The sequence below is a fragment of the Buteo buteo genome, chromosome 12 (assembly GCF_964188355.1).
Source record: "Buteo buteo chromosome 12, bButBut1.hap1.1, whole genome shotgun sequence".
NCBI classification, from domain to species: domain Eukaryota; kingdom Metazoa; phylum Chordata; class Aves; order Accipitriformes; family Accipitridae; genus Buteo; species Buteo buteo.
Genome location: NC_134182.1, coordinates 17,628,292 through 17,652,620, shown reverse-complemented (window position 1 = coordinate 17,652,620; position 24,329 = coordinate 17,628,292). Strand labels below are relative to the sequence as shown.

At 39.7% G+C, this 24,329-nt stretch overlaps 1 protein-coding gene across 2 annotated transcripts in view; it reads right to left on the bottom strand.

Moving 5' to 3' along the window:
• The window catches only part of EPAS1 (endothelial PAS domain protein 1), a 79,661-nt gene that overhangs the window by 48,079 nt on the left and 7,253 nt on the right, over window positions 1–24,329 (bottom strand). Inside the window, exon 1 of one of the 2 annotated variants that reach the window (XM_075042855.1) lies at window positions 6,965–6,999. The exons of the other annotated variant lie outside the window; for it this stretch is intronic. Coding sequence (XP_074898956.1) covers window positions 6,965–6,999 — 35 coding nt within the window. Of the gene's footprint in view, window positions 1–6,964; window positions 7,000–24,329 lie in introns of those variants that run through there. 2 annotated transcript variants of the gene reach the window in all.

Here is a 24,329-nt window from a genome sequence, read left to right as displayed (position 1 = left end):
AGCTTTTATTCTCCTTAAAGTTAAGCAAACAAGGCACATGTGCATATATTGGGCCTGATTCTCACCTCCATCGTGGTCCCATCACCCCAAGAAGGCAAGAGGTGGGAGTCTAATATCTGTCATTAATTCTGTTTATGACAAAGGTAGGTAGGTAAAACTCATCTCTTCCAGAAAAGAAGCTAGACTTTTTTGTTTAATTTGATGCAATTCACAATTGTCAGCTTACTTAACAAGAAACACATTACAACCAGGCAGGTCTTGGACATCTATCAGAACTTTGCATGTGTCAGGGTGTGGTACCTCAATATTTCACTATTTTGATTCCAACTGTATAGCAGCCAAATTTCTGACAATGAAGCCCAAGATACGCATGCTGAAATGCATGCAACTGTATCAGTACACGCATAAGGGGTCACAAGAGTTACACAAAACAGATGGTGCTTCCCAAGGCAGGGACAAGGGTTCTCTAATCCATTTGGAGCTGAGAGTCTCAGTAACTACCAACACTGTTTTGTAAACATACCTTGTGCCTCTTTACAGAGGTTCTTGGAAAACACAATTTTTATTCTTCTTGTCCTTTCCTAAATTAAATAACTTAATCAACTGAACTGCATGATTGTTCCAAAAATGACTGCTTTCTCAGGAGAAGCAGAAAGAAAAGGAAATAGAGAAAAGACACTTCACTCACCACCAAAACTGATGATTTTGTTATTAGAAAACACAACTGGGATGGTACAGAGTCCAAAGATGAGCTACACTCAGAAACAATCTGACCACAACCCTACCCCAAAACAGTAGCGCAGAAGAGGGATGAGGCAGGCCAGAGAGAGCACCATGTACCCGTGTTGATACAAGCTGAATCCAAAAGGTAACACTGCTTCTTATGTTAAGGTATCTTTTGAACTGTGTTTGTATGCCAGTATAGTTAGCTACGTTTGTACAAAACATGCGGTATGTCCAAGAGTAGTTATAAAAAGATTTTTATTCCTTCACAGACAGGAAGGAAAAAAAAAAAAAAAGATGAAGTCCTTTCATACAGAACACGAATAACTATTTAAGTCTTTTAGTGGAACAGCCATATGCTACTGTGAAATACACTTAAGACTAAGAAACCTTTATAATGCAATGTGTATGGAAACCAACAGTAATAATTAAAGAGTAAGGCAGAGCACACCTAATGGAGTCAGTCTAAATTGTACAAACGTGATTTAACTTGACTTAACATAGTTTTTAGTCAATAGTACATTTATAAAATAACAAGCCTTAGAGGAATACATTTTGTGTACATCCTATTCATTTTATTCCCAATTAAAAAAATCATCTTATTCATGATTGTATTCATTTTCTCATACAGGTAATGTACTTCTGCCAATTTCTGTTGACCCTCCCACTAGTCTTTCAAAGAAAACTTAAAAACATTGGAAAAAAACTCCAAGGACTCTAAAAGAGCAACAGTCACTAACAGAACAAACCTACATGGGTGAACATTTCAACCACAGTTTCTCCACTTAGAGGGGTCCAACATCTCAGATCATTGACTAAGAATCAAATAGGTGATTTTCATGAATGATACTAAATAAAGCTTATTATCTACCAATAAATGTTTACCACAGTTGAGAAGAGGTTGTTTAGCTTTAACCAACAAAAGCTGGATAAAACACTTCTGAAAGCACAGTGAGTAAAATTGACCCACAGTGTGACAAGAAATAGTAAAGTCCACTGATTTGCTATATTTTCAATTAAACTTCAAATCGGAGTGGAGGTAGTGCATAGGTCTGTGCCTCTGCAGACACAGGGATTTTATTTGCTATGATTATAGCATGTTTTATTAAAATCCTGAACGAAGATATGTTTCCCCAAAGCCCTGGCTTACTAACAGCTCTGAGAGAAGGACAAACGACAGTGTCAAACCTCATCAGCCCAGAAAGAAAGAATGCAAACTTGTCTAACCTGTAGATCAGAGGTTGCAGGATTCCTTGAACTAATACAATTTGAATCTGATCATTTCTTTAAAAGAGCAATCTAGTCAATTTAAGCAACTTTCAGGGATGGAGAACCAACCCACTGTAATATTTAGTAGGCTGCTCAACTGGTCAGATACCTTCACTGTCAAAATATTTGCACATATCTTATTTTCCCTCCATAAGAATTAATTTCTTACTGCCTATTTTTATAGGTCTGAAGTTATTTTGGGCATATAGGTGTGCCAACCCAATACCACTTTCAGCCTCTGTTTTATGTTATGAAAAATCTCCTAACCAGCAGGATCATATCACTGATATGTTCTGTCCAGAAACAAGGTACAAATTCAAAACAAACGTTTAACATGAGAAAACTTCAGGCTGAGCAGGAAAGAATGCAGAATTACAAACTGGAGTCTGGCTAGAGGAGAGAGGAAAGACAGAGAAACAAGCAAGATAAGCTGTGGGGTTTGGGGAGAACCCCCCCTCGACACAAACATCCCTACCAGCCAACCCCCCCAGTTCCCAGAAAATACAGTGTTTGCGTCTACACTGGTGAATGCTATTTTTCCTTCTGCCCTACATATCTACCAGCCACAGTAAGTCATTACTTAGGTGCTTTCAGAATTACACTGTTCACTAGTACTCACCATCACATAACTTTGCCAAGCATGAACATTTCTACAGATGAGTTGCTCTGGACAGTAAAAATCAAAGGGTGGCTACAGGCAGCAGCTGCAAAGCTCATTGCTGTGTGACCTCTCCCCAGTGTTTACATGGGAAGGACTGGATGCCATGGAGCATACCCTCTGATTTAGGGTTGACTCAAAACAGCTTTGCAAAGCCAGTCTCAAAACATGTCTTTCCCATGTTTTGGGGAGCTGCAGCTATTTAAATGATCATCTTGAAACGTTAAATTCCTCACTTCCTTGTTTTAGCATTAAAACCAAAACAGCAACAAAATGATTGGGAAAAACATTCTTGATGTGGGGAGTGGGATGTCCCATGCCTGACCAACCAGACTTCAACTCAGAGCAGGGATCCAGTACTGACACTCATGCCCCCACACAAATGGGGAACCCAAGCACATGAAGGACAGCAAAAACCACCTGAAACTCCATTCAATGGCACTTGTGGTACAAAGGAAGAGGACACAGGGGGGAACAAAACAGTTCAGAATGAAGGGCTCGCCTGCAACACTACAAAGGCAAAGTCTCCCCTCCCCAGGCCCTCCTCTGGGGTATCACATCACACCTGTCCCGGGGACCAATTCTCACCTCACCACATTAACTTAAATGGAGCTATCTTGACTTGCATGGGTGGGAGATCATAACACAGCTCTTCAAAATAAGTTTTATTTTATGGTTTCTTGTCTTGTGTCAATGCCAATAAACAGGAAATACTTTGCTCTCAGATTCTCCTGGGACATGTCACTCCTTACACCAGACAAGGTACTAGCACAGGCAGTGACTCTTTGGCATGGGAAGGAACATCCAGATTGCTGCATCAGCTCTGTTACTTGGCTACGAAGAGAGAAGGATAAACATTTAAAAAAGAAAGTAGGTAGAAACAACAGTTTTGGGGGAAGTTTAAACAAAATGAGGGGTCTGCACAGAAAAAGTAACTCTTTCTACAAGTCTGTTACAATAAAAGAATGAAAGTTTCACATAACTCCATAGGCCAAGAAAGAATGAATGTCTAGCTAGTCTATGATATAGAAATTCCTATGTCTCAGTACAATTCTATTTCATTATAGAAAAAAAAATATATATTGAGGAGCATTTGAAATTGATACCACTTTAAGGAAAGCAAGAAGGGCCACTAACAGAGTTTCATTAAACGATGTTCTCTACCACACAGAGGCCCGAAGCATGGAGAGAACTGGAAACCAGATTTTTATCAAACCATCTCTGGAGGAAGTAGATAACACAATTCAGAAAATGGGAGAAAGATTTGGGAGTGCTGTCAGCAGATTTAGGGAGAGGAAAGGGAAAGCAGACAACCAAAAAAAGTCCCATGGGTGTAGAAAGACCTCAAGAGCATGGAAAATATCTCGAAGTGCAGACCTAGAATTAGATAAAGAGAGAAGCGGAGAACTTTTCACCCTAAGTGTCTTGCTTCACACAGGGTAAAAGGTGCAAGTGTGGCTGAAATACAGGAACATCTGGACCCTGTGAAGTCCCAGTTATGCAAGTATCGATCACCCTAATTAACCAAGCTCTGAAAGCAGTCAGAAGGACAAAGATTAATTCTGTTTAGCTCCATGAATAACACTTAAGAACAAAAGGGCCCAGCCCACCCAGTAGCTTCAGCAGCCTGATGTATCAAGACTTAGTAGATCAGAAATGGTCTTAAAGAAGGAGCCACTTCTCATCTCCACAAGGATACTGTAAAGAAGAAGAAAAGTTACTGCATAAAAACTGTATAGAAAGGATAAAAATACACCTTAAGCAGTACCTTCATATAAACATACATGACTACAACTGTGCAGATACAACTTGGTCCTCAAAAAAAATAATCTAGAATAAATGTTACATCAGGATCTATTTTCTGTAGGCTCAAATATTTTTCCCCATGCTGCTGCCCACCAACTTGCACCGTCCTCACTCATGGGAAGCCCCCATGACAATTTGCTCAGTGAGCCCCATGCTAGCACTTGCACATTCAAGACCACTCCCAGCCCTTCTCAGAAAGGTAAGCACTCTCCCAATGAGGACAACTCTCCCTCGAAGCAGAGACAATTTCAGTCACTGAAAAGCCTTTTGCACTGCCTTTTCCAGTTTTGGCCTGAATAAACTTCTTTTCACAGCTGTCTGTCCAAACATCTCAGGTCTTACATGCTTTATCTCTGGTCTGACTGCTCACCTAAACTACCTAAAATGGCTAATTTTCTAGTGTGCTTCTGACACTCGCATCACAGGCCAGGAGGTGTTGAGCACTTGCAATCTCCTCCGTGAAGATGGATGGAAAGTTCAAACAAGAGCTTAGTCTAAGACCAGCCATTCTCAGGATTTAATTCTGCAGTAGTGTGCATCTCCATATGTATTTTACACTGAGTTTTCAGCAGAGACAGCATTTTCCTAAAGCTCTCAAAGCTTCATGCTGCAGTGCTGCAGTTTTCAGTGGTTTTGTGGTCTACCCCTTTATTTCACTCTGTCATCAGGGAATAGGAGACAATTTTCTGCAGCAAAATTATTTTATCCAACATCCATATGTACCTACGAGATCACAAATATGTATGCAAATACGACAAACAGCAGAGCTACCCCTATTTCTACTTGTACATTGGTGTTCACACTCTGCCCTTTGTTTCTAAATGAGCATCAGTTTTGCTACTCCATTTTGTTCTCTGCTGGTTTTGTTAACCAGTATGTAAACACGGTGCCAACACATTACACTGCTTTGCTATCTAGTTATGGTGATACAGCTTTGACAGTTCATCAAAGTTTTACTTCATTCAAGTTGTGTTTAGCATGCCATGAACAGAATCAGCTTGTGCAGCACATCCTGCCTGCCTGTTAAAAGCCGGACTACAGCTGCTACTCTACACCATCAAGCAGACCTCTGCCACCATGCTTTCAGGTTATTGCCATAAATTTGGGTTGACATCAGTAAACTAATATTTAGGTTTTCTTCTGATATGGCATTATTGTTATTATTCTGTTATATTGATGTCTAATTATTATGCTACTAAATGCATCTTTGAAGGCAACTTTCACTTATTTGAACAGTATTGCAAAAGAATAACTTAATTATCTGTTCTGCTATAAACACATTTTTTATAGCACACTTTTTTTCCTAAACACTTTGAAGCTGCAGAGGGAATGAAGCATGACACACAGAATGAACATCATACAGAAGCAAAGCTCAAAGTATTATAATGTTATAAATTTGTAACAACAGTGTTCAGCCACAATAGTGAAGCACTTCAGGATAATACAGACCCATAACAAGTACAGGATTAACACAAAGGTTTTTATCAGATAAAAGTACTTTAGAGAGTTCATACATGTGATATTTTCTCCTATGTTACACATGAAAAAAATCAAGATATTTATGCACAATAAAATAGTAAACAATAGTAGCTTTGCACATTGTATAAACCTGCACCTTTAAAGGAATTGTCTGACCAGCACCAGCAAGACTGTGTGCTCTAGCTAATACTCTGAACAGCCACACACACAAGAGGGGTTTCCCCAGCTTTCAAGGCACCCTTGTCTTATCTTTGGGGGCAAGGAGAGGGTGTTCTTGTGTCTTCTCAGATTGCCTGGACCAACAAGGCCTGGGCTTCCCAAGGATTACAGCCATTGCAGCCGCACAGCAAAACAGCAATTGGCAGCAATAGCTGGAGGAGTGCTGGAGAAAGGGCAGGTTTTCTGAAGGATGGTCAGAGGCAAACCATTTAGGAATGTGAGAGGGTAACTGTCTTTGACATTTGCGAGCTGGCAAGTACTGTACAGCAGCGTCCAGGCTGCAAACATAGAATACTTTTAGGTACTGCAGCTAGAGTTTAGCAGTTGTTCGCTATTTAGTCATTCACAACTGAACATCTTTAAATAAATACTTTTATGAACTACAAATGTACCAATGAGCATGTCCAGCTCTTACAAGAAACCAATCATCCTTCAAGTACCCTATGGGCTAAAGTTTTACCCTGGACACTGGCTTCCCGTCATAAAAGTAATCTGAAGTCCAAGCATTTAAAAAATGATGACTCAATTTCAAGAGAGATAAGGCTGGTTTACAGGGAAATTCTAAGATTTAAATGTTTGTGCATGTCTGTGTATATTTATATATGCACACATTAGAATCATCATGCACACGCACAAACACCAGGGGCTCAGAACTCTGTACATTTGCCTTCCCATTTCTGAGTTTTTGTGAGCAACTGGGACATGACTTCAAACTTCTCTATCTTACAGTTAAAAAAATTAAATTAAAAAAAAAAAAAGACACAGACATACAGAAAGACAGACAGACAGAAAGGAAAGTATAAGTCTCACCTAAACACCAGATAAACCATTTTCTCAGTTTTCATCATTAGCAGATACATTCCTCAAGTTGGGATGGATAAAATTATACTGATAACCACACTTCAAACTGTGTACATGCTTTGACTTGGCAATACTGCAGTACAGAAAAAGAAGGAAAAAAAATAATAGTAGTTATCCCTCAGAAAGTTACCCCTGCCGGGGCTTAGCAAACCCATAATTTGATTGCTCTAAGCCACTACTGAAAAGGCCCTTGCTAGCATGGGAAGGGGAAGAAGACAATAAAAACCAGAAGAAAGAAGTAGGTTACAAGCGCTAGCAAACATTATCCATTTAGACTGCTAATGGCAAGCTCTGCTGTTATATTTTTATCATTGCTTTTCTGCAAATTACTTTTATCAGTGATAATTTAGCTTTTATTTCATTACCTGGCACAGCAGACAAAAGAAAAACAGATTTGTTTTACAGCAGCTCCAGCACTTGCTCTGTCCATTAACATTGACAGACAAAGGTAAATTAAAGCTCTTAGACCACATTTTCAGCATACATGGTACTGAAACCTCTGTATCTAACCAATATGTGTTTCAAAAGAAGAATAGAGTGCACGCTGATGCTTTTATTCTGTCCACACAGTTAATGGAAGTTTTCATATTTTCACATTTAATATTTTTTTCCCTATTCAGTTCTATCTGCCTCTAAAAACATCTTGGGGCAATTGGGGAGAATCAATATTTTAAACAAGGAAATTACTACATTTCAGTCAGCTGAAGAGTGAAATAGCACTTTCCTTCCTTCCACTTTTCTTAAGACCACAAAACCACAGAGAAGTTGTGTTTGATTAAAATATTAAATATGCATAAAGAACTCTTGGAGGATGTTATGTTGTTCCAATGCTCCTCTTCATTTTTTTTGTTTAGGTGTGTTTTCAGCTATTCTATTTACTCCAGTAGAGGTAAACAGATTGCTTTATAAATTTCATCTAAAATAATAAACTTATTTATAGAAGCTAATGTAACTACACAGCTGTTCTGGGCAAACAGTGGCCTTTCCATTTCAGTGACAGTATAATGACTTCAATCACAAACAATTTTGCAAGAAAAACAACAAAATATTATTGACTGCTCTAAAGATGCAACTAATAGTCATTAGCAACAGCCATTCTCCTAAGTAATAAAGTAACTTCTGTTCTTGCATGAAATATACTTTCACCTTTACTTAACAAAAAAAAAATGTTAGCAAACCAGAATTTCAAAGTCTGAACTGACAGTCAGATGTTCTGGCTTGCTTCAAAGACCGCCTGTGCTAGCCTTAAAATAATAATTAAAAAAAAATCTTTAATTCTAGATATTTGGGATAGTTTTAGTTTGTGATATACAGACCACATAAAAGGGGTCTTTCTCAAAGGCAATAAATAATGTAATTACAGGTTGTTCAGTCTGAAATTGCCACTACAACCCAAGCATAAACATTTATTAACATATAATGCAAAATTAATAGCTAGTGACAAGGCATTTCAAAGAAAGAATATTCTACTTTGTAAAAGCAAAATTAAAGAGCTCTGCTACCATAATTTCTTTAATGACTATTCAGTTTTGTGACAAATTATCCACTGATACTGTCAAATGCCATTGCATTTTCTAATAAAAACTTCATTTTTCTTAGAATAAATTTTTTAAAAGCCTGAGATAAATTTAGTTTAGTTTTTATGTCCCTTCAGCAATCATTACATGACCAATTAGAAAACAAATTTTATTGCTGGGGCAGGTCATGTTGATGAAAATAGATTAATATTAGAGCACATGGAAATTTGGAAGAGCCAAGAAAATACTTCTTGGACTACCACCAAGGCAATTTCAGAGCACAAACATGAATATAATTTAATAATTTCCTTACAAGTAGGCTTGGCTACGGGGCTCCCAAATTAATGATAAAAATGAAATCACACAGAATGTATTTTAAGAGGACCTTTACTGAGATGGGGGAGGAGAAAGAACATGGTAGTTGAATATTTTTAACCAGCTTTCCACAGATGAGTCTAAAACAAGCTCTTATGATTCTTCCATGTCATAACCCACTACAGAGGTCAAAGGTTGAAGCTTTCCCAGAGGTTCACTGTGCATAAAAAACACTAAAAGTTCCCCAGATTTAGTTTATATGTAACAGCAAAAGTGCTGTGGCCATTTACATCCCATACAGTCCCATTAGTATTGAACAGGGCATAAGCAGGGCAGGCAAAACCATGAAATCACCACATTTTCAGTTAGTTTCTTTTCTTGTGCCTGCAAAAGTTAGTGTTTCCTACACTCTTTAAAATGTGCTGTGAAAGGATGACAAAACAAATCCTTTACTGCAAACCTAGAAACATTTTGTCATAGTGTATTTTTTCCAATGTATTGTTTTTTCTAATTTTCTACATTTTTCTAATGTATTAAAATGATTAAGTGTTACAAAGGGACTTGGGGGTGCTCACATTCTTTTTTTGTTTTGAGCAGAGGTCCAATGAATAATTTGCGTAATTTGAGATCATGAGCTTTGCAACCTGGACTAGAGGAGCAAGTTCAATACCCTATGGCTAACCTGGCGGAATTCTGGGGACATACAGTCAGTGGGAGCTTGGCCACTCTGCCAAAGCTGAAGCCTTTGGCTCTTACTGCAGGCATCTGACCTGTATACTATTCCATGTCTATAATTTATCTTAAAACAACAGCAGGAACATTGGTAGGAGAGGGAGGGCTGTTGAATGAGTGTGCTGAACAGTCTAGGAAATTGTCATCCCAACTGCAGTTAGAACTCATTCTTCTAAAACTGTCTCTGATCAACCAATAAAATAATAATTAAAAAAAACCCCAAGCACTTTTGCTTGAACTTTTTGAAACAGTTAAAAAAACCACACCGACAACAACAACAACAAAAGAACCAATACATTGGAAATTGCCTTTTTGATTGTGCTGGTAGCTCCTTCTGGAACAAAGAGAAACTATTGAGTTTCATGAGACACTGTCATCATCATCAAACTCAATTTAAGGAGATTTTTCTGCCCCAAGCTGTTCATACAGCATTGGGGAAGAACAAAGGTACATTAATGGTGCCATTGCACATATCACACAGCCCGACCAGGATCAAGGGAGAGTCGAGGACACAAGTCTCTTGCTCCACCAGCTGCCCCATCTCCAGCCACCCACTGCCCATGACATTTGCTGTGGGCATGCAGGTGCTGCAGAAGCCATTGTCCAACACTGGAAGGTTAAAGTCTTCACAACACAATGTGAATGAGAATTTAGCTTCAGCTGGTTTTGTGAATATAGTTGGTAGCCATAAACCTATCCTTTTCACACTGGAGTGATCTTTAACATTACTGTGCCCTACAAATATCCACAACTTGTTTGGCACACAGTGATGTTTCAAAAACAAGAACAGCATTGTAATTATGGTTTTGCTTTGTATATAAGTAGTAGTAACCACAAAATATATTTAAGGCTATTTGCTGTATATGCAATTCTATTTAGCATATAAACATCCCTCTCCTAAACAGAGCCTATTTCACCACATTAGCTACTCTAGTGCTCCCGCAGCTTTTTGGAGCACACATCACCATCTCCTCTCCTCATCACACCCTGCCTACATTAGTGCTCTCCTGTCTGTCAGTGCCTCACTCCTTCTCCTGCAACATCTTACAAGTCTCCACCACAGACTTTAAAATTTCCAAGTAACAACAGATGTATAGAAGAGTCTCAGCATCAGCATATGCTAAATGTCCTCAGTTCCTCAGTAAAGTCACCCTACAGGAAGCAAATGCAAATTACTGCCTTCCATACATAAGGCACAGTCCTGGGGACCTTGTTATTAAATCATCAATCTTCACCTTTCATTTTACCAGTTTCCAGTATTCAGATGTTGCCTGAAATAGACTATGTTACTATTTCGCCATGCTGCAATTTGTTACCAAGTATTTCACTCCACTGATTGAGCAGTGACAAACAAATGAAAGCACCAGTTTTTAAGCAACAAGAAAGCAGTTCAATAATTACTGCAAAAGTTAACAACAGGGTCCCTATAATCCTTGCAAAAATCTGTTTTTTCATGACTCTATGCACTCCCTAAAACAAGACTTTCAAAGGGTCCTAAATGCTGTTTTCTCTGCCTTTCGAGGCTATAACTCTGCATCCTACTGATGCTCCAGTTTATCAGGTGACGATGCTAGCTGTGGCTAGTATCTTATCTCTGTAATCCCCCAGTGTTAGGCCAAGGCTAGAGTTGTGCTAAGGGTATGTAAAATTTGCTTTGCTGTGGAAAAAAAATACATGTCATTTGGAGAAAAGGCGGAATAACTGGTATGGAATAATTACAGTTGCTTGTAGAAAATGTTTATTTTCCTGCAAAACAAATGAAGCAGAAGCAACAAAAATACTTATTTCATAAGACCCCTTATTAGCCATCAGACTAAAAGTTGATTCATACACATATTAATCATACATATACAATGATGAGGATGTCTGCTCAAAAAGCATGTACGGCCACTGAAATCAGCAGGAAGGGGTTTTGCTGATGATTTGGAGACAGTGGAAGTAAAGCTGGTTTGCCTCTTCTTCAACCCTTTCTACCCTCTTGGGGTATCCTTGCCTACAGAGGAATACACAGCAATAGCCCTAGTGGGCCAGGTAGGAGGTTAGTGTAGCCCAGCACCTTCCCATCAGCCTATTTAAATCAGCAGACACCTAGAGAAGGACACAGAAAGCAGAGCGATGCTTCCCCTAAACATTCTCCCAGCCTCCACACGTTTGTCCATACACCTTCACCTGAGCACCCTCCCCGAGAAAGTCGGTTCAGTCAAAACTCTAGTGGCTACGAAGTCTTGCATACACCCAAGCCTCAGCAAAACCCTTTGAAACTACATGCTGTGGTAGGCCAGCATGACACTCAGAGCTAAAAGGACTCATCAGCTCTCTTCACAGCTCATGGTCCTGTCCTGCCAGCCCTCCCAAGTAGCAGGAAACCTACAGCAGTCTCCTCAGGAGAAATTCGTGCTAGTGAACAGGGTTGCACAGAAAGGGCAGAGCCCCCTTGTCCCCTCCCTGCCCCCAGGCAGCATTGGTGCTGCATAGGCCACCTCCACCCAAAAGACAACCTCACCAAGCCTGCAGGAGCACTAGCACCAGCAAAAGAAAAGTGTACCTCTTGTCCTCTGTTAAAGCTCCATTGAGCTTTTCTTTGCCTTTGTTTCAAAAATGTTCCCATCCTTACTTATTAAAGGAAACAGAAATTCATTGTGTTTGCTGTTTAGAGAAATTGAAGTGTGAAAACTGCAAGATGTCATCGTTCTTTCTGGGACTTCTGTGCTGACATTTCAAAAAGGTGTATTTTCATAATTTTTATTCCACCCACCCCCTCGCATCATTCCCTAATGCTTTGAAAAATGCAAACAAAAACCAATGCACCATAAGCGACGGTAACATTTACTATTCACTTCTGCTTGATCTGGCAGATCTGACAACCAGAGAGCTTTTCAGATCTCTATGTTTTGTATCATGGCTAGGACTACACTTCCTCACCGTAGCATATGTGAGGGTTTTAATGTTAATTTTACAGTTCTTTCATTTCACTTTTTCCAACCACATCCATTTAAGCTTTTTAAGCACAGTTAAACATATAAATGTACTAATTGTTGTTATTAGACCTATCCTCGAAGCGGCTAAATGTACTCAATTACTACTTCAGACAGTAGGAGAAGCTGTTCCAAAACTCCCGAGGTCCTCAGTGCTTAGTGAGACCAGATTTTGTAGTATACAATAAAATTGTTGTTATATACCTACAGCATTCCCTCATTCCCAGCACAGCTCCCTAATTACAGCATACAAGTCACAATATTGCATGAGACGTGGCGCATTTTGCCGTGACATCACAAGTTTGGCTTTCCCTGCTGACAGGCTACAGCCTCTGGGCAAGTTTTGTTAAAAAAATTGAAATGATAGGAAGAAAATAAAATAAATATTAGCAACTCTTTCTCAACTGCAATACCCATATGAGGAGTATCTAAATAAAGTCACGAGTATGTCCCATTCCCCTCCGCAAAACACCTATGAAGATGTTACAGATGTTGCCCACTTTGCCAGCTGCAGAACACAGTTCATGAAAAATGCTCTAAAGCTCTTTAGCACCACAAGCATAACCCTGTTTCTGGCATTTCCAGTCAGTCTTTACACAGTCTCTTCCTTAGATAAGAAGTTTATTCTTGCTCCTGTAAAAGTTCAGCCTGAGAAACACTGAGCAAGATCTTCAGCTTCAGGAAAGGGCAGGCACGTAGGGCTGAAAACACCCACTTAGGCAAGCTGCTCCCTTCTGCCTTTATCTGTGAGCACAGGCATTTTGAAAGTGTGTATCTGCCCTAACACATCCTTCAAAGGAGAGCGGTATCTCACCACACCAAAAGCCAAGTGACGGAGACTGCTATACCCCTCAGAGATATCTATCGCTCCCCTCCTGTGGCAAGACACATGTGGATTGGTGATCAGTATCCTTAACACAAGCTTGCATGAAGCTCGAGACATGGCCGTGTACTCAGCCACACAAGTGATGCAGGGTGTTCCCCAGCTTCACAAATAGATTACTGCGTACAGCTACACGCTTGTTTACTTGACCGAGATCCATATTTAGACATGTATACAAGTGCACAATCCCAAGCTGTTTATTCAGACAAAACTCCCACTGAAGGCAGTGAATATATGTCTGCCTGTGCAGCTGAGGATTAAAAGCTTAAATCTTCCACAGCATCCATTTGCGCATTTCTAAATAATCAAAGAAAAAAGAAAAGGAAAAAAGAAAAGCAGGAAGAATGTGCCCATGTGACTGTGGACCACTCCAACACTTGGCTACTACATTTGGATTCAGACAGCACATGTGCCCCTCTAACACTGCTGATACATGTCTTAAGGCTCAGCCCATCTATTTTGAATATGAGTTTCTAAACCTCATTATTCTATACGCGGAGCAAGTTTCCAGCTCTGTGACTTTGTAAGTCAAAACGTTTTTTTGGAAATCTTTTAAAACTGCTCAGATGGTTTACACAGAAGGGACAAACACTTTTTTAAAAGAAACAGATTGTTGGGTCCTAAAATTTCTAACTGCTTCCATTTCGAGGGGAAATCCCTCTCTATTGACCGTGAACTGTGTTCTCTAAATGGATAAGTGATGTTCAACACAACACTCTTTGTAATTCTTATGCTTCTTCCTAATCTTAGGGCCAATCCAGCATCAGTCTACTTCTACCAAGCAATTCATATATATATGGCTTATCCAGGACTCCAAACCCATCAGTGAGAAGCAAGCTTGGTACTGGCACATAAAGTGGCTTTCTCCATCACTGGCAAAAACATGTTGAGGTGAACCTGGTTTATGTGGCATCCATGCTCCTAGAACTGTATGGTCAAGGCATACTAGGCACTCTGGCTTTGCATCCATCTGCCAAAAATGCAGTATATTTAATACACACACCCCAGAAATGTTGGTATCCACAATACTATAAAATGGCCTGCTAGATGTCAGTAGTATCACCACTATATTACTTTGACAATTCTCCAAGCATTATATTAGCTAGACTGTAGTCATTAAAATGTTAATCCTAAGAATACAAGGCAATAAACCACTTTTAAATGGCCAGAAAGGCTGCCTCATAACACGCATTAACCAGTAAAAGTGTATTGTCCATTAAATTAACCAGATTAATAGACAGTGTTGCAAGAAGTCATGTGTAGGCAGCATGAACTTTTTGATGTCAAAGTTACTATGACAACTGGATAACCTGGATTCATGGAAGAGATGATGGAACAAGACTATTTAAACACAACTGTGGTGACTAAGTAAATTCTAATGTTTTCTCTTAAAATGATTTTCTGTTTCTTCACAGCAGATAGCATTTAACTGGAAGATCATACCAAATCTGAGAACTATAACACACATATCAGTAAAGTCTATTGAGTAAGTTTACAAACACACTGCAGTGACTATTTTGTAATCTTTGCTCTTCAGCTTTTCAAATCATGCCAGGAATGGGGTTGCCAAAGAACATGAGTAACAGTTTGAAAACTGCATTTAAAAGGGAGTCCTAGAAAGTGTCACGTTAGACAACTGCCTTTCTGAAAATGATAAAGCTCTGTAATTACATGCAGTGTTATATGTATACATACATGTGCCAACACAAATATTTAAAAAATAATCAGTATAAATGCAGAGTGACATGGCACAAACTGCTACGAAATTCACTTCCAAAACATACATACAAATAATCCAGGCTAATAAATGGTAAACATTAATAAATACACTTGCTTCAACAGTAAAGCAGAATTAATGCATATTTTAACAGCAGACAATTGCAGGAACAACTTATGTGGAAGCATTAAAAAAAAAAATCAGCAGAATGAAAAGACTATTTTCTTAAATACTTTGACTTGCTATCCTTGTCTTAAAATTAATACTTGGGATACCTGGAGCACATTTTGAAGGCAAACTTAAGGACTTTTAACTGAGTGACTACTAACAATAATGAGAATTTCACAGTGCTCTGAAAATGTGCTCATTCATTGAAACACTGCCTGCGGTGCTGCCCCCCCCCCCCCCCCTTAATTAATGTCTATATTTGTTACAGAAATTAGTGCAACAGCGGCGCACATTTCAAAGGCAGTCAATCCAAAGCTGTGCCTCCCGCTTATCTCGTCACGAGGCTGCGGCAGTCAACTTTATTGCCTTCAGACATGTCGGCATCGCCATACGCCCCCGCTGCCGGCACTGGCAGTTTCCCTGCGGAAGGGTGCTTCCATCGGCGTCACCACCGGGACGCCTCCTGCCACTGACATGGCTCAGCCGCACGTTTGCAGGACTGGCCTTTTAAAAAGTCAACCGTATAAACTGGGCAGTGACCAGATCAAGCCGCAGTTATACAAGAAGCAAGGAAATATTATGCAAGACCACAGGAAGTCAGAGGAGACAGCATTCTGGGCAGGCCTGGCGAGGAGTCTGTGTGAACTTCAGCTAACAAGCAAAGCTTGGTCATTGGCGCCAGATTCAGCAGAGAACATTCCCAGTGCTGCAAAGGATAACACTCCCCATGTTTTTGCCAGTGGGCCACATTCCAGGACGCCATGTACCTGATGAAATGCAGATAAACCTGGGTCTTATTTTTTGCCAACTCTTCACTTATTTTTAAAATTTGGAGCATATTTTTGTACAACATTTGTTAGAAGTGGCAAACGGTTTGTTTTCATGGCTTTGCTAATAGACCACTTGTTCTTACGCTCCCTGTAATTTCAACTACAATAAGTGACCTATAAAGAATACGTTTAGCAGAAGCCTCATTTTTTCCATGCATCTTGCCCATCTCTACCTCAAGGCACTGTGCTGATAGGATATGTGAGGGCTATGGATTCCTTTTCCCTTGGCATTTTGGAATGACCACTGCAAATGGACTTGGCGCAAAAAGATGACACCCACCTCACACACAACTATACTATTTTAATCTGCTTCCATGCAGAAAGTAATTGGGGTTTTTTGCATTTTTGAGAACTACCTCATCCAGGTCCTACTTGGAAAAGGCATCCATTACAATGCAGCAAACTTTGTTTCTAAGATGGCTGAAGAAATTGGTCTTAATCTGGCAAACATTCATCATCTAGCAATACATGAGTTCAGAGAAGTTTTATGCCTTGTTCTAGGATTCACCTTTAAAACATCAATGATAAAAGGTTGGAGGTGGGAATCCATTTTGAGGTTCACACACACACACTGCCAAATAAGCAGCACAGCATGCAAAGTCTTACACAACACAAAACAATTACCAATTGTGATGAGTGTAGACAAAGCATTCTCAAGAGAATCTATTTTATGTTTGTAATTGCCCTCAAAAAGCACACAATAGCACTCTCCTTCCAGCAAATACATAATACAAACAAAACCCAAACAGTAGTACTGCCTTGACTGGGGGAAGTGATTCTGAGAAGTATCATAGATCTCCAGTAGATACCGATTACCAACACCAATGAACCAATTTTAAAAGTTCTTATCATTACCATCACTTATGGGAATGACAAACATACACAACTCTTAACAAGAGATTCCCGTGTTCCCCACAGTTCGCACATGAAAAGGTTCCCATAACCTATCGCTTTTGCAAAAATAATTAAACAAGCACCGCAGCAGCACAGGAAAGTGAAAATGTTAGTGGTGACAATGCCTTCATTGTTACCGCTGGTATAACAATGCCCCAAATTAATCATGAACCTGACAACCAACACCAAACGCACACACAGTTGGACCTCTCCAACCAAAATAGACCTTTCTACAGCCAGATCCAGAGTTAAAGCTGTTCAGAAGTGCAGTTGTTTCTCCAGCTGAAGACAGCAAATCCTGTCCAGCAGAAAGAAGTCCAGCTGCACTTCTCAGGGCCCGAGTCAAGCATACACTGGTTTTAATGTGGGCAGTCTAAAACACCTCACAGTATCAAGCATTAGTTTTAATCATAGCTGCATGGCAGTTTCTTCATCCAAAACCAGTAAGGTCTAAGAACACTGAAACACTTGGAAACACCCAGAGTAATGAAAAACATTTTATCTGTATCTATTTCTACCAAATAGCAAGGCAAATATCTCACAGTGAGTTTTTAAAACACCAGAAGGGTTAACTAGCAAACCGTGCTACGAAAGCAACAAGCTGTTGTGCAAGCAAGGCCACTAGCAAACCCATGTTTCTCCAGGCTCTGCAGACTCCTGTTGGACCCTGGTACCTGTGGCACAGCAAGCTACAAGGATGGAACTGGCTGGAGTTACTGCCTCTGCGGGGACACCTGTGACTTCTCCAGCCATTGGAAGTCTCTTGTCTCTACAGGGGAATGCGCTTGTGCTGCAGCCTTTCCCTGAAGTGATTACAACACTGTTTCTGAGCACCTATTTGCAGGAATTCAATATCCTTGAGATCTTTACAGCTCTGTCAGGAATGGAGACAGAGACACACTGTAACACTGTAAGCCTTGATTCTTTAAGAAAACAAGCTAGAAGAGGACAGTTCTTCTCATCACTGTCTCATCTTCTATTAAAAAATAAATTTTCTATTAAAATTTCTTTTGATGACTGCATTTCCCAGGAGCTTACCCTGCCAAAATCCTTCTCCAAAATTCCCATATGCAATTCATATTCAGCTACTACAAACTAGAATATAGCTATCACCACAAGCAATAAAGCATTTAATTTCTCCAGGGTGGAGGGGGAGATGTTTTGACTCTCAATAGCTAGTGTATCTCTAGCTTGAGGCCTTCTCTTTATTTTCCTTCAGTACAATAATTTCATATTCCAGAGCTTCACTGTATGTCCTACAACAACTCCTGGTATGTGAGCAAACTAAGTACTCTCAAAACAGTGTACTGAAATAGATTCGCTCATCAAATATTTCCTTCTTACAGCTTTGTAAATCAGAACTGACTTGCTACACAAGTAACAGCATAAGAACAGATACTTGCTCTGCTTTCCTCATACCTTACTGTCTGACCATCTCGTCTGCTTAATCCACCAGCTAACAGAAGTAGAACCCAAGTGGAATGATCATGAAATTCCCTTTTAAGAGGGGTAAAGGTTCACACTACACAAAGTTTATATCGTATTTTCCTCAAAGGTATTTTCACAAAGCAGTACCCAGAGGTCTCAGGCAGGAACTGAACCCCATTTTGACAGAACTTCTAGACACACTATCAGACTTCAAAGATTTTGGAGCTGGAGTTATTTTGGTACAAAAGCCAGAACACTCAATCTGTTAATTAAGGTACAAATGGAAACTAAGAAACCCAACCGCCAGGAGCACACAGGTCAATGTACAAATGGCTCGGTAGGCTCATTCCACAACTGTAACCTACTCAAAATGCAATAAAACAGGAAATCATTTTATGCTTGCACTGTACTCATCACATCGACTCCCTCTGAAGGAACGCTCTATAGTGACCTCATGTTGGCATGATTTCTTCTTAAAGGTTCTAACAGGTCAGGCTGCAGACACTCTTCCTCTTTCAGCTCTGTCTTTAGGCGGACCTCTGCTTCACATTAGCCATCACTGCACCTGAAATCCTTACTGTGAACTGCAATGCAGACTTTGCTCTCTGCTCATTTTATTCCCCAGCTTGGAAGAACACTGAAAAGTCACTACTTTCTGAATATGCACCATTTGCTGTCATCCGCCTCCTTTGAAATAAATTTATAAAAAAAGTCAGAAAGCAATAGCGCTAGTCACTGTGGTTCATTGCTTCATGCCTGCCTTTAGAGAAGCTGGAATTTAGATACACCATGTTTATGGTGGTGTTTAGGTTTGGGGGATGGGGGATGTTGTCCTAAGATTTGGCAGGCAAAGGGAAAGGAGCAGTGCTATACAGATAACATGGCTTCTTACATTATCTTCTTCAGGGCCTGCTTATACAGTTAGGCTTTTCTCAATGTCTTTTCTTTACACTGCAGAACGTGCCTGCTCCCTCTTCAGGCCTGCCCTGCCACCCATACACAGGAGAAGCCTTAACATGAATGAAGATCCACAGGCTTCAGTCTATGTGGTCTTATGCTAACCTCTAAAGCCATGTCAGATTAACCCTGTAATTCAGCACTCCTTTCCTTCCTTAACAGCGCTCAGTTCAAAGAAACTGAGAGAAAATGATTGCTGGCTGAAACCCTACTGAACTCCCCATCTACAGAAAAGACCAGATTTAGTGTGATGGTCAAACCCTCCTTTTTGTTCTTGTTGCCCCACGGCTTGCTCACTTGCCTGCTTCATGACGAAATCTGAAAGAATAAGGGGTTTTATGATCTCTCAGACACTTTCAGGGTGTTGCAATCCCCTGCCACCACCACCCCATCTCCTCAATTGCTTGGGGCTTCTAAATTGCACATGGATCTTATACAATACAAGGACCAAATTCAAAGGTGAAGCAAACGAAGGTGTAGGTCACCTGCCAGCATGTGGGTGTAACCTACATATTGAGGGATAATATGGAGCAGTGCAGTAAAGAAAGCAATTAACCAGGCAATGTAAGAAGAGCAAGAGATAACCAAACTCCTTCCATTTGAAAGCCCCCTGTTTAAGCATTTTCAAGTTCGGTTTATCACAAGCTTCTTGCCAACATCACTACGTCATTGTGTTAAGCATAGAAAGTCCATACTTTTAAAAGTTTACAGTCTAAATAAATAAGACACACAAAGGGTGGAAGGAAGGATATACTACCATCGCAGTTTTATGGCAGAGCTCAGCTATCCCATCCAGGCTATGTTACCAACCCAACACCCCCAGTCCCCAGCAGGACAAAGAGCTGGAGCTGAGCGAGAAGTGCTTTCAGAGAGGGTGCAGAGGGGAAAGGTGACAGAAGAAGCAGCTGCAGAGGACAGAACCACTTGCTCAAGCTGCTGTTCAGCAGCCAGGTCAGCAACCAGACGCGGTTTTCACAGCCAGCTCTACTGAGAGCAGCGAACAAGCTCAAGAGACAGAATCCAAAACATGATTTTATTCAGCTTCACTGCACTTTGGCCCAGATCCCCATGCCAAAGAGGCTTTGTTCAGGCCAGGCACATGGTTAACAAACAAAAGTAATGTTGGGGGGTTAATTTTTCTTAAATGAGAAATAATGGGTGTTTCGAAACACCAGCATTAATTTTCCCTCAAGATATCTGCACTTGCTTCTACTTCATTTTCAAGCCAGCACATGCCTAAGCAAATGGGATAGTCCCCTTTTGTGAATCACTAGGAATATAAAAACAAAAACATACATTTGCTGTTATATAAAAGCCAGTAGCAGCATTAAGACAACTTGAGCACAGAAAGGATATTCCTATAAAAACGTCCCCCTGATTAGTAACGGCAATAAACACATCCTTCAAATAATTTCCAGAGGGAAACCAAGAACTGGAATTATTAACAGTAACTGATAATCTTAGAGCTGTGGCACATAAACAGCCTCCCTGCAGTTGAACCAAGATACATTCCATCAGATGAACAATCTTCCTCCAAATCATGCACGTAAAAGTGCTGCATTAAGCAACAAAGGGGGTCAGTCCCCCCAGATGTCTACCTTTTCTTAAAAATGTAAGTAATGCTATTTTGTTAAGAGCAGGCATCATCATCTTGGCTAGAAGGGTATTGGTTTCCTCCACTGCAAGTGAAGGTCACCTATCTCATGTGCAAAATTTGGCAAATTCCAACTCTGCATTCCCAGATGTAAGAGAGTCAGCTTAAAGGACGACAGGAAACGGGTTGCCTGGGTCAATATGGGGATACACTGGAAGAAGTAAACCAAGAGTTACATTCGTCATCAATTTCCTTTGTGAGGTTCCCCTTAAGGAGGGATGGGAAAACCCAGGGACAGCTAGAGCCAGCGGTAAGCAAAGCCCTGCTTCTCTGCCAAATACAGCTCTCTTCCCTCCTGGTGAGGCTAACTTGCAGAGGCCATTCCCAAAGGCTCTTCCCTTCAGAGAACTGGGCGAATGCAGCCTTTCCAGAAGAATCACCTGGCAAAAGTTCTACAGGAAAAATACCAGAAGCTTTTCCACCAATTTCCAATCTTCTCTCACAGGTTATGAAACACACTGGAGGCAACTGAATCCTTACAAAAAATCCTGGAGTGGAATACAGCTATAGTTGGTTACTGGGATTGTATTCCAGAGAAATACTGCCTAAGGAGTTGTGGCATGGTAAAGCCACTTAATGTTGAATTTCTTCTCACACATCTATGTATGATGCTGCCATTCCATAGATCATTCAAAAAACATTTTTGTTCTAGGCAAGCTTCATATCAGTTTTAAGTCAATAGTCTCCATAATTACCTAAGAGTCTGAAGATACTGTCATTGCCATCAGCTGATGAGTATGTTATTTCATAATAACAGCATATAAAAATCTAAAGGGGCGCAACAGTGCATACAATCTCAGAAGATATTCCGGTATTTGCAACAAATTTTGGATACAAATTGCATGATGGCTAAAAGTTTGGCACATTCCTAGCAACATTCCCCATTTACAGAGAGGGGTGGGGGGGTATGTGTGTTTGTTAATGTCACAAAGATCTTTGAAGTACTGTGACAACAAGTACCAAATAACACCAAGAATTTACTGGCAGAGAGGGTGATACAATTGTGAATGAATGGACAGGGCTCCAAGACCAACACCAGCCACGAGAATATCCCAAACACAATGACTGAATAGGGTTGCTTTGTAGTTTATCATACAAATGCAAGTGTAAATGACAACTGTGATACCAAGAGTTTAAGTACCTTTTTATGGTAGTAAAGACCTTAGTTATGCTAATGAATGAAACAAAATACAAGGAATGTTCTTTAAAGCACTTCCACTACCTTTATAAAAACTGCCTAATAACCATCCCACTTCACAGTTTCTTCAGGTTATTACCTAAGCAAATATTTATCTTACAAGCACATGAATGTATCTTAAAGGAAAAATACTCTACAGTAACTTTTGAACACTATTAGATGACTTGCACCAAAATTTTCAGCTCTTAATGGATTTTTCCCATGCTAAAGTTTTAAAAAGTTCATAAGGCCTCTGACACTATAAATTAGCAACAGCTTTCCCTTTTAAGAAGAGCAATAGAACACATTTTTTAGATTTCATGCAACTTATTCAGGCCACTGGATTAGCTTCTTAAACTGAAGCCATTCAGCAAATCACTATCTGTGTATTAAATAATATATACTAAGGGGCTCAGAAGCTGACTACGTAAAAAAAACTTATGTACTAGGCCAAAGGTGGGTATTACCTGTGATCACTATATTTCAAGATATTATTATATCTGTTACTTATAGCAAGAGCTTTCCTGGGAAAGGCAAACATTTCTATCTCTTGCCATATGCAGCCAGGTTTTCAAGAACGTGACTCTGAAATTATCAGTCCTTTGAGAAGAACCAAGTTAGAAATTCTGCAACATGCTGTTCTCACCTCTTCCACATTTTTACTTTCTTGTTTGTCATATCAGGAGCCAGTGATGTGGGCCAGGGGGTAAGGAGAGCCTTTATTGCTATGTCTTCAATTACACTACTGTCTTTAAAAAGCTGTTCATATAACCAAAGCCAGAGAAGACCTTTGTCATCACTGAGTCACACTTCCTGCCTAACCCAATTCAAAGACAACTAAATATTTTCATCAGATCTCATAACTTGCTTAAGCAATTGCAATTTTTGAAAGACTGGGACTGTTTTGATTTCAATGCCTCAAGCAATGAGGGCTTCACCAGTAGTGTAAAAGGAATACTTAATATTTTGGTTTAGCAGATAAACTTAAAGAGTCTTCCTGAAGGGAAGACAGGAACTTGACTGAGGTCAAGCCACCAAACCATGTTCATGTATGTTTCTTGTGGCTTTCAGTAAAACAAAGAAGATCTGGGAAAAAAAAACACAACAATTGAGTGAAACACCAGAAAAGAAAGAAAAAAAAATCTTCACATTAAAAAGAGGCTAAAGATTATTTAAGTCTCATTCAAATGAAATTTAAAACATCCTGGTTTAAATTAAAAATGTAATGCAACACAGGAATTCAGAAAGTTTATTAAAATGAAGCCAAATCTAAAACACTTCTCTCTCCAAATATTTTGACAATTTCTCAGTCCCATCCCTTCACTTTAGTCTAACGCTAGCTCTTGTTTCCCTTGTGCTCTGGAAAATTATTTTCCAAGAAAATATTTATTTTTACAGAAAATATTCACTCCACCAACTGCATCTGTAGCTCTTCCAATGCTCAGTAACCTGTTGTTCAAAACTTGTACCTTATATCTTACCTTCGTTTGCCTAACTCTAACCAAATGTATTTTGATACATTAGATAACGAGTAGCAAATATTTCCAATAGATTAAGTTCACATTTCAGTAGTTCCAAACAGTTTCTAAAATGCTCCTGGTAATCTTATTACACATACCCCTTCAGACAGACTGCTTGCTATCAAGTGCCATAAGTTACACCCACACGATTCATCCATTAAGAGAGTTGCTCAGTTAAAAAAAACAAAAACCAAAAAACCAAAAAACAAACAACAAAAAACCCCACAAAAAACCCACCACACAACCCTCCCTATTTCCCTTCTAATTTTAGTCTCTCCTTAGACAACACAATTTCCTGAAACAAAAAGAAAGGGTCAGACTGCTCACACTCTTCTAGCTCCAAAATGTTATTTGTAAAAGTAGTCGAACGTACGCAGTATTTCACATCTAAATATAAAGGGATGCTGTAGTGCTCCAGCTTTCTGTTCTGCCGGGGCTGTGGAGAAGGAGGTGAAAGCAACAAGGAATGAGTGTTTTTTGGAAAAAAAAAAATTGAGGCAGACAAGAAAGTGCACTGCAGAAAAAAATGGCTTTTCTGCAGAAAAAA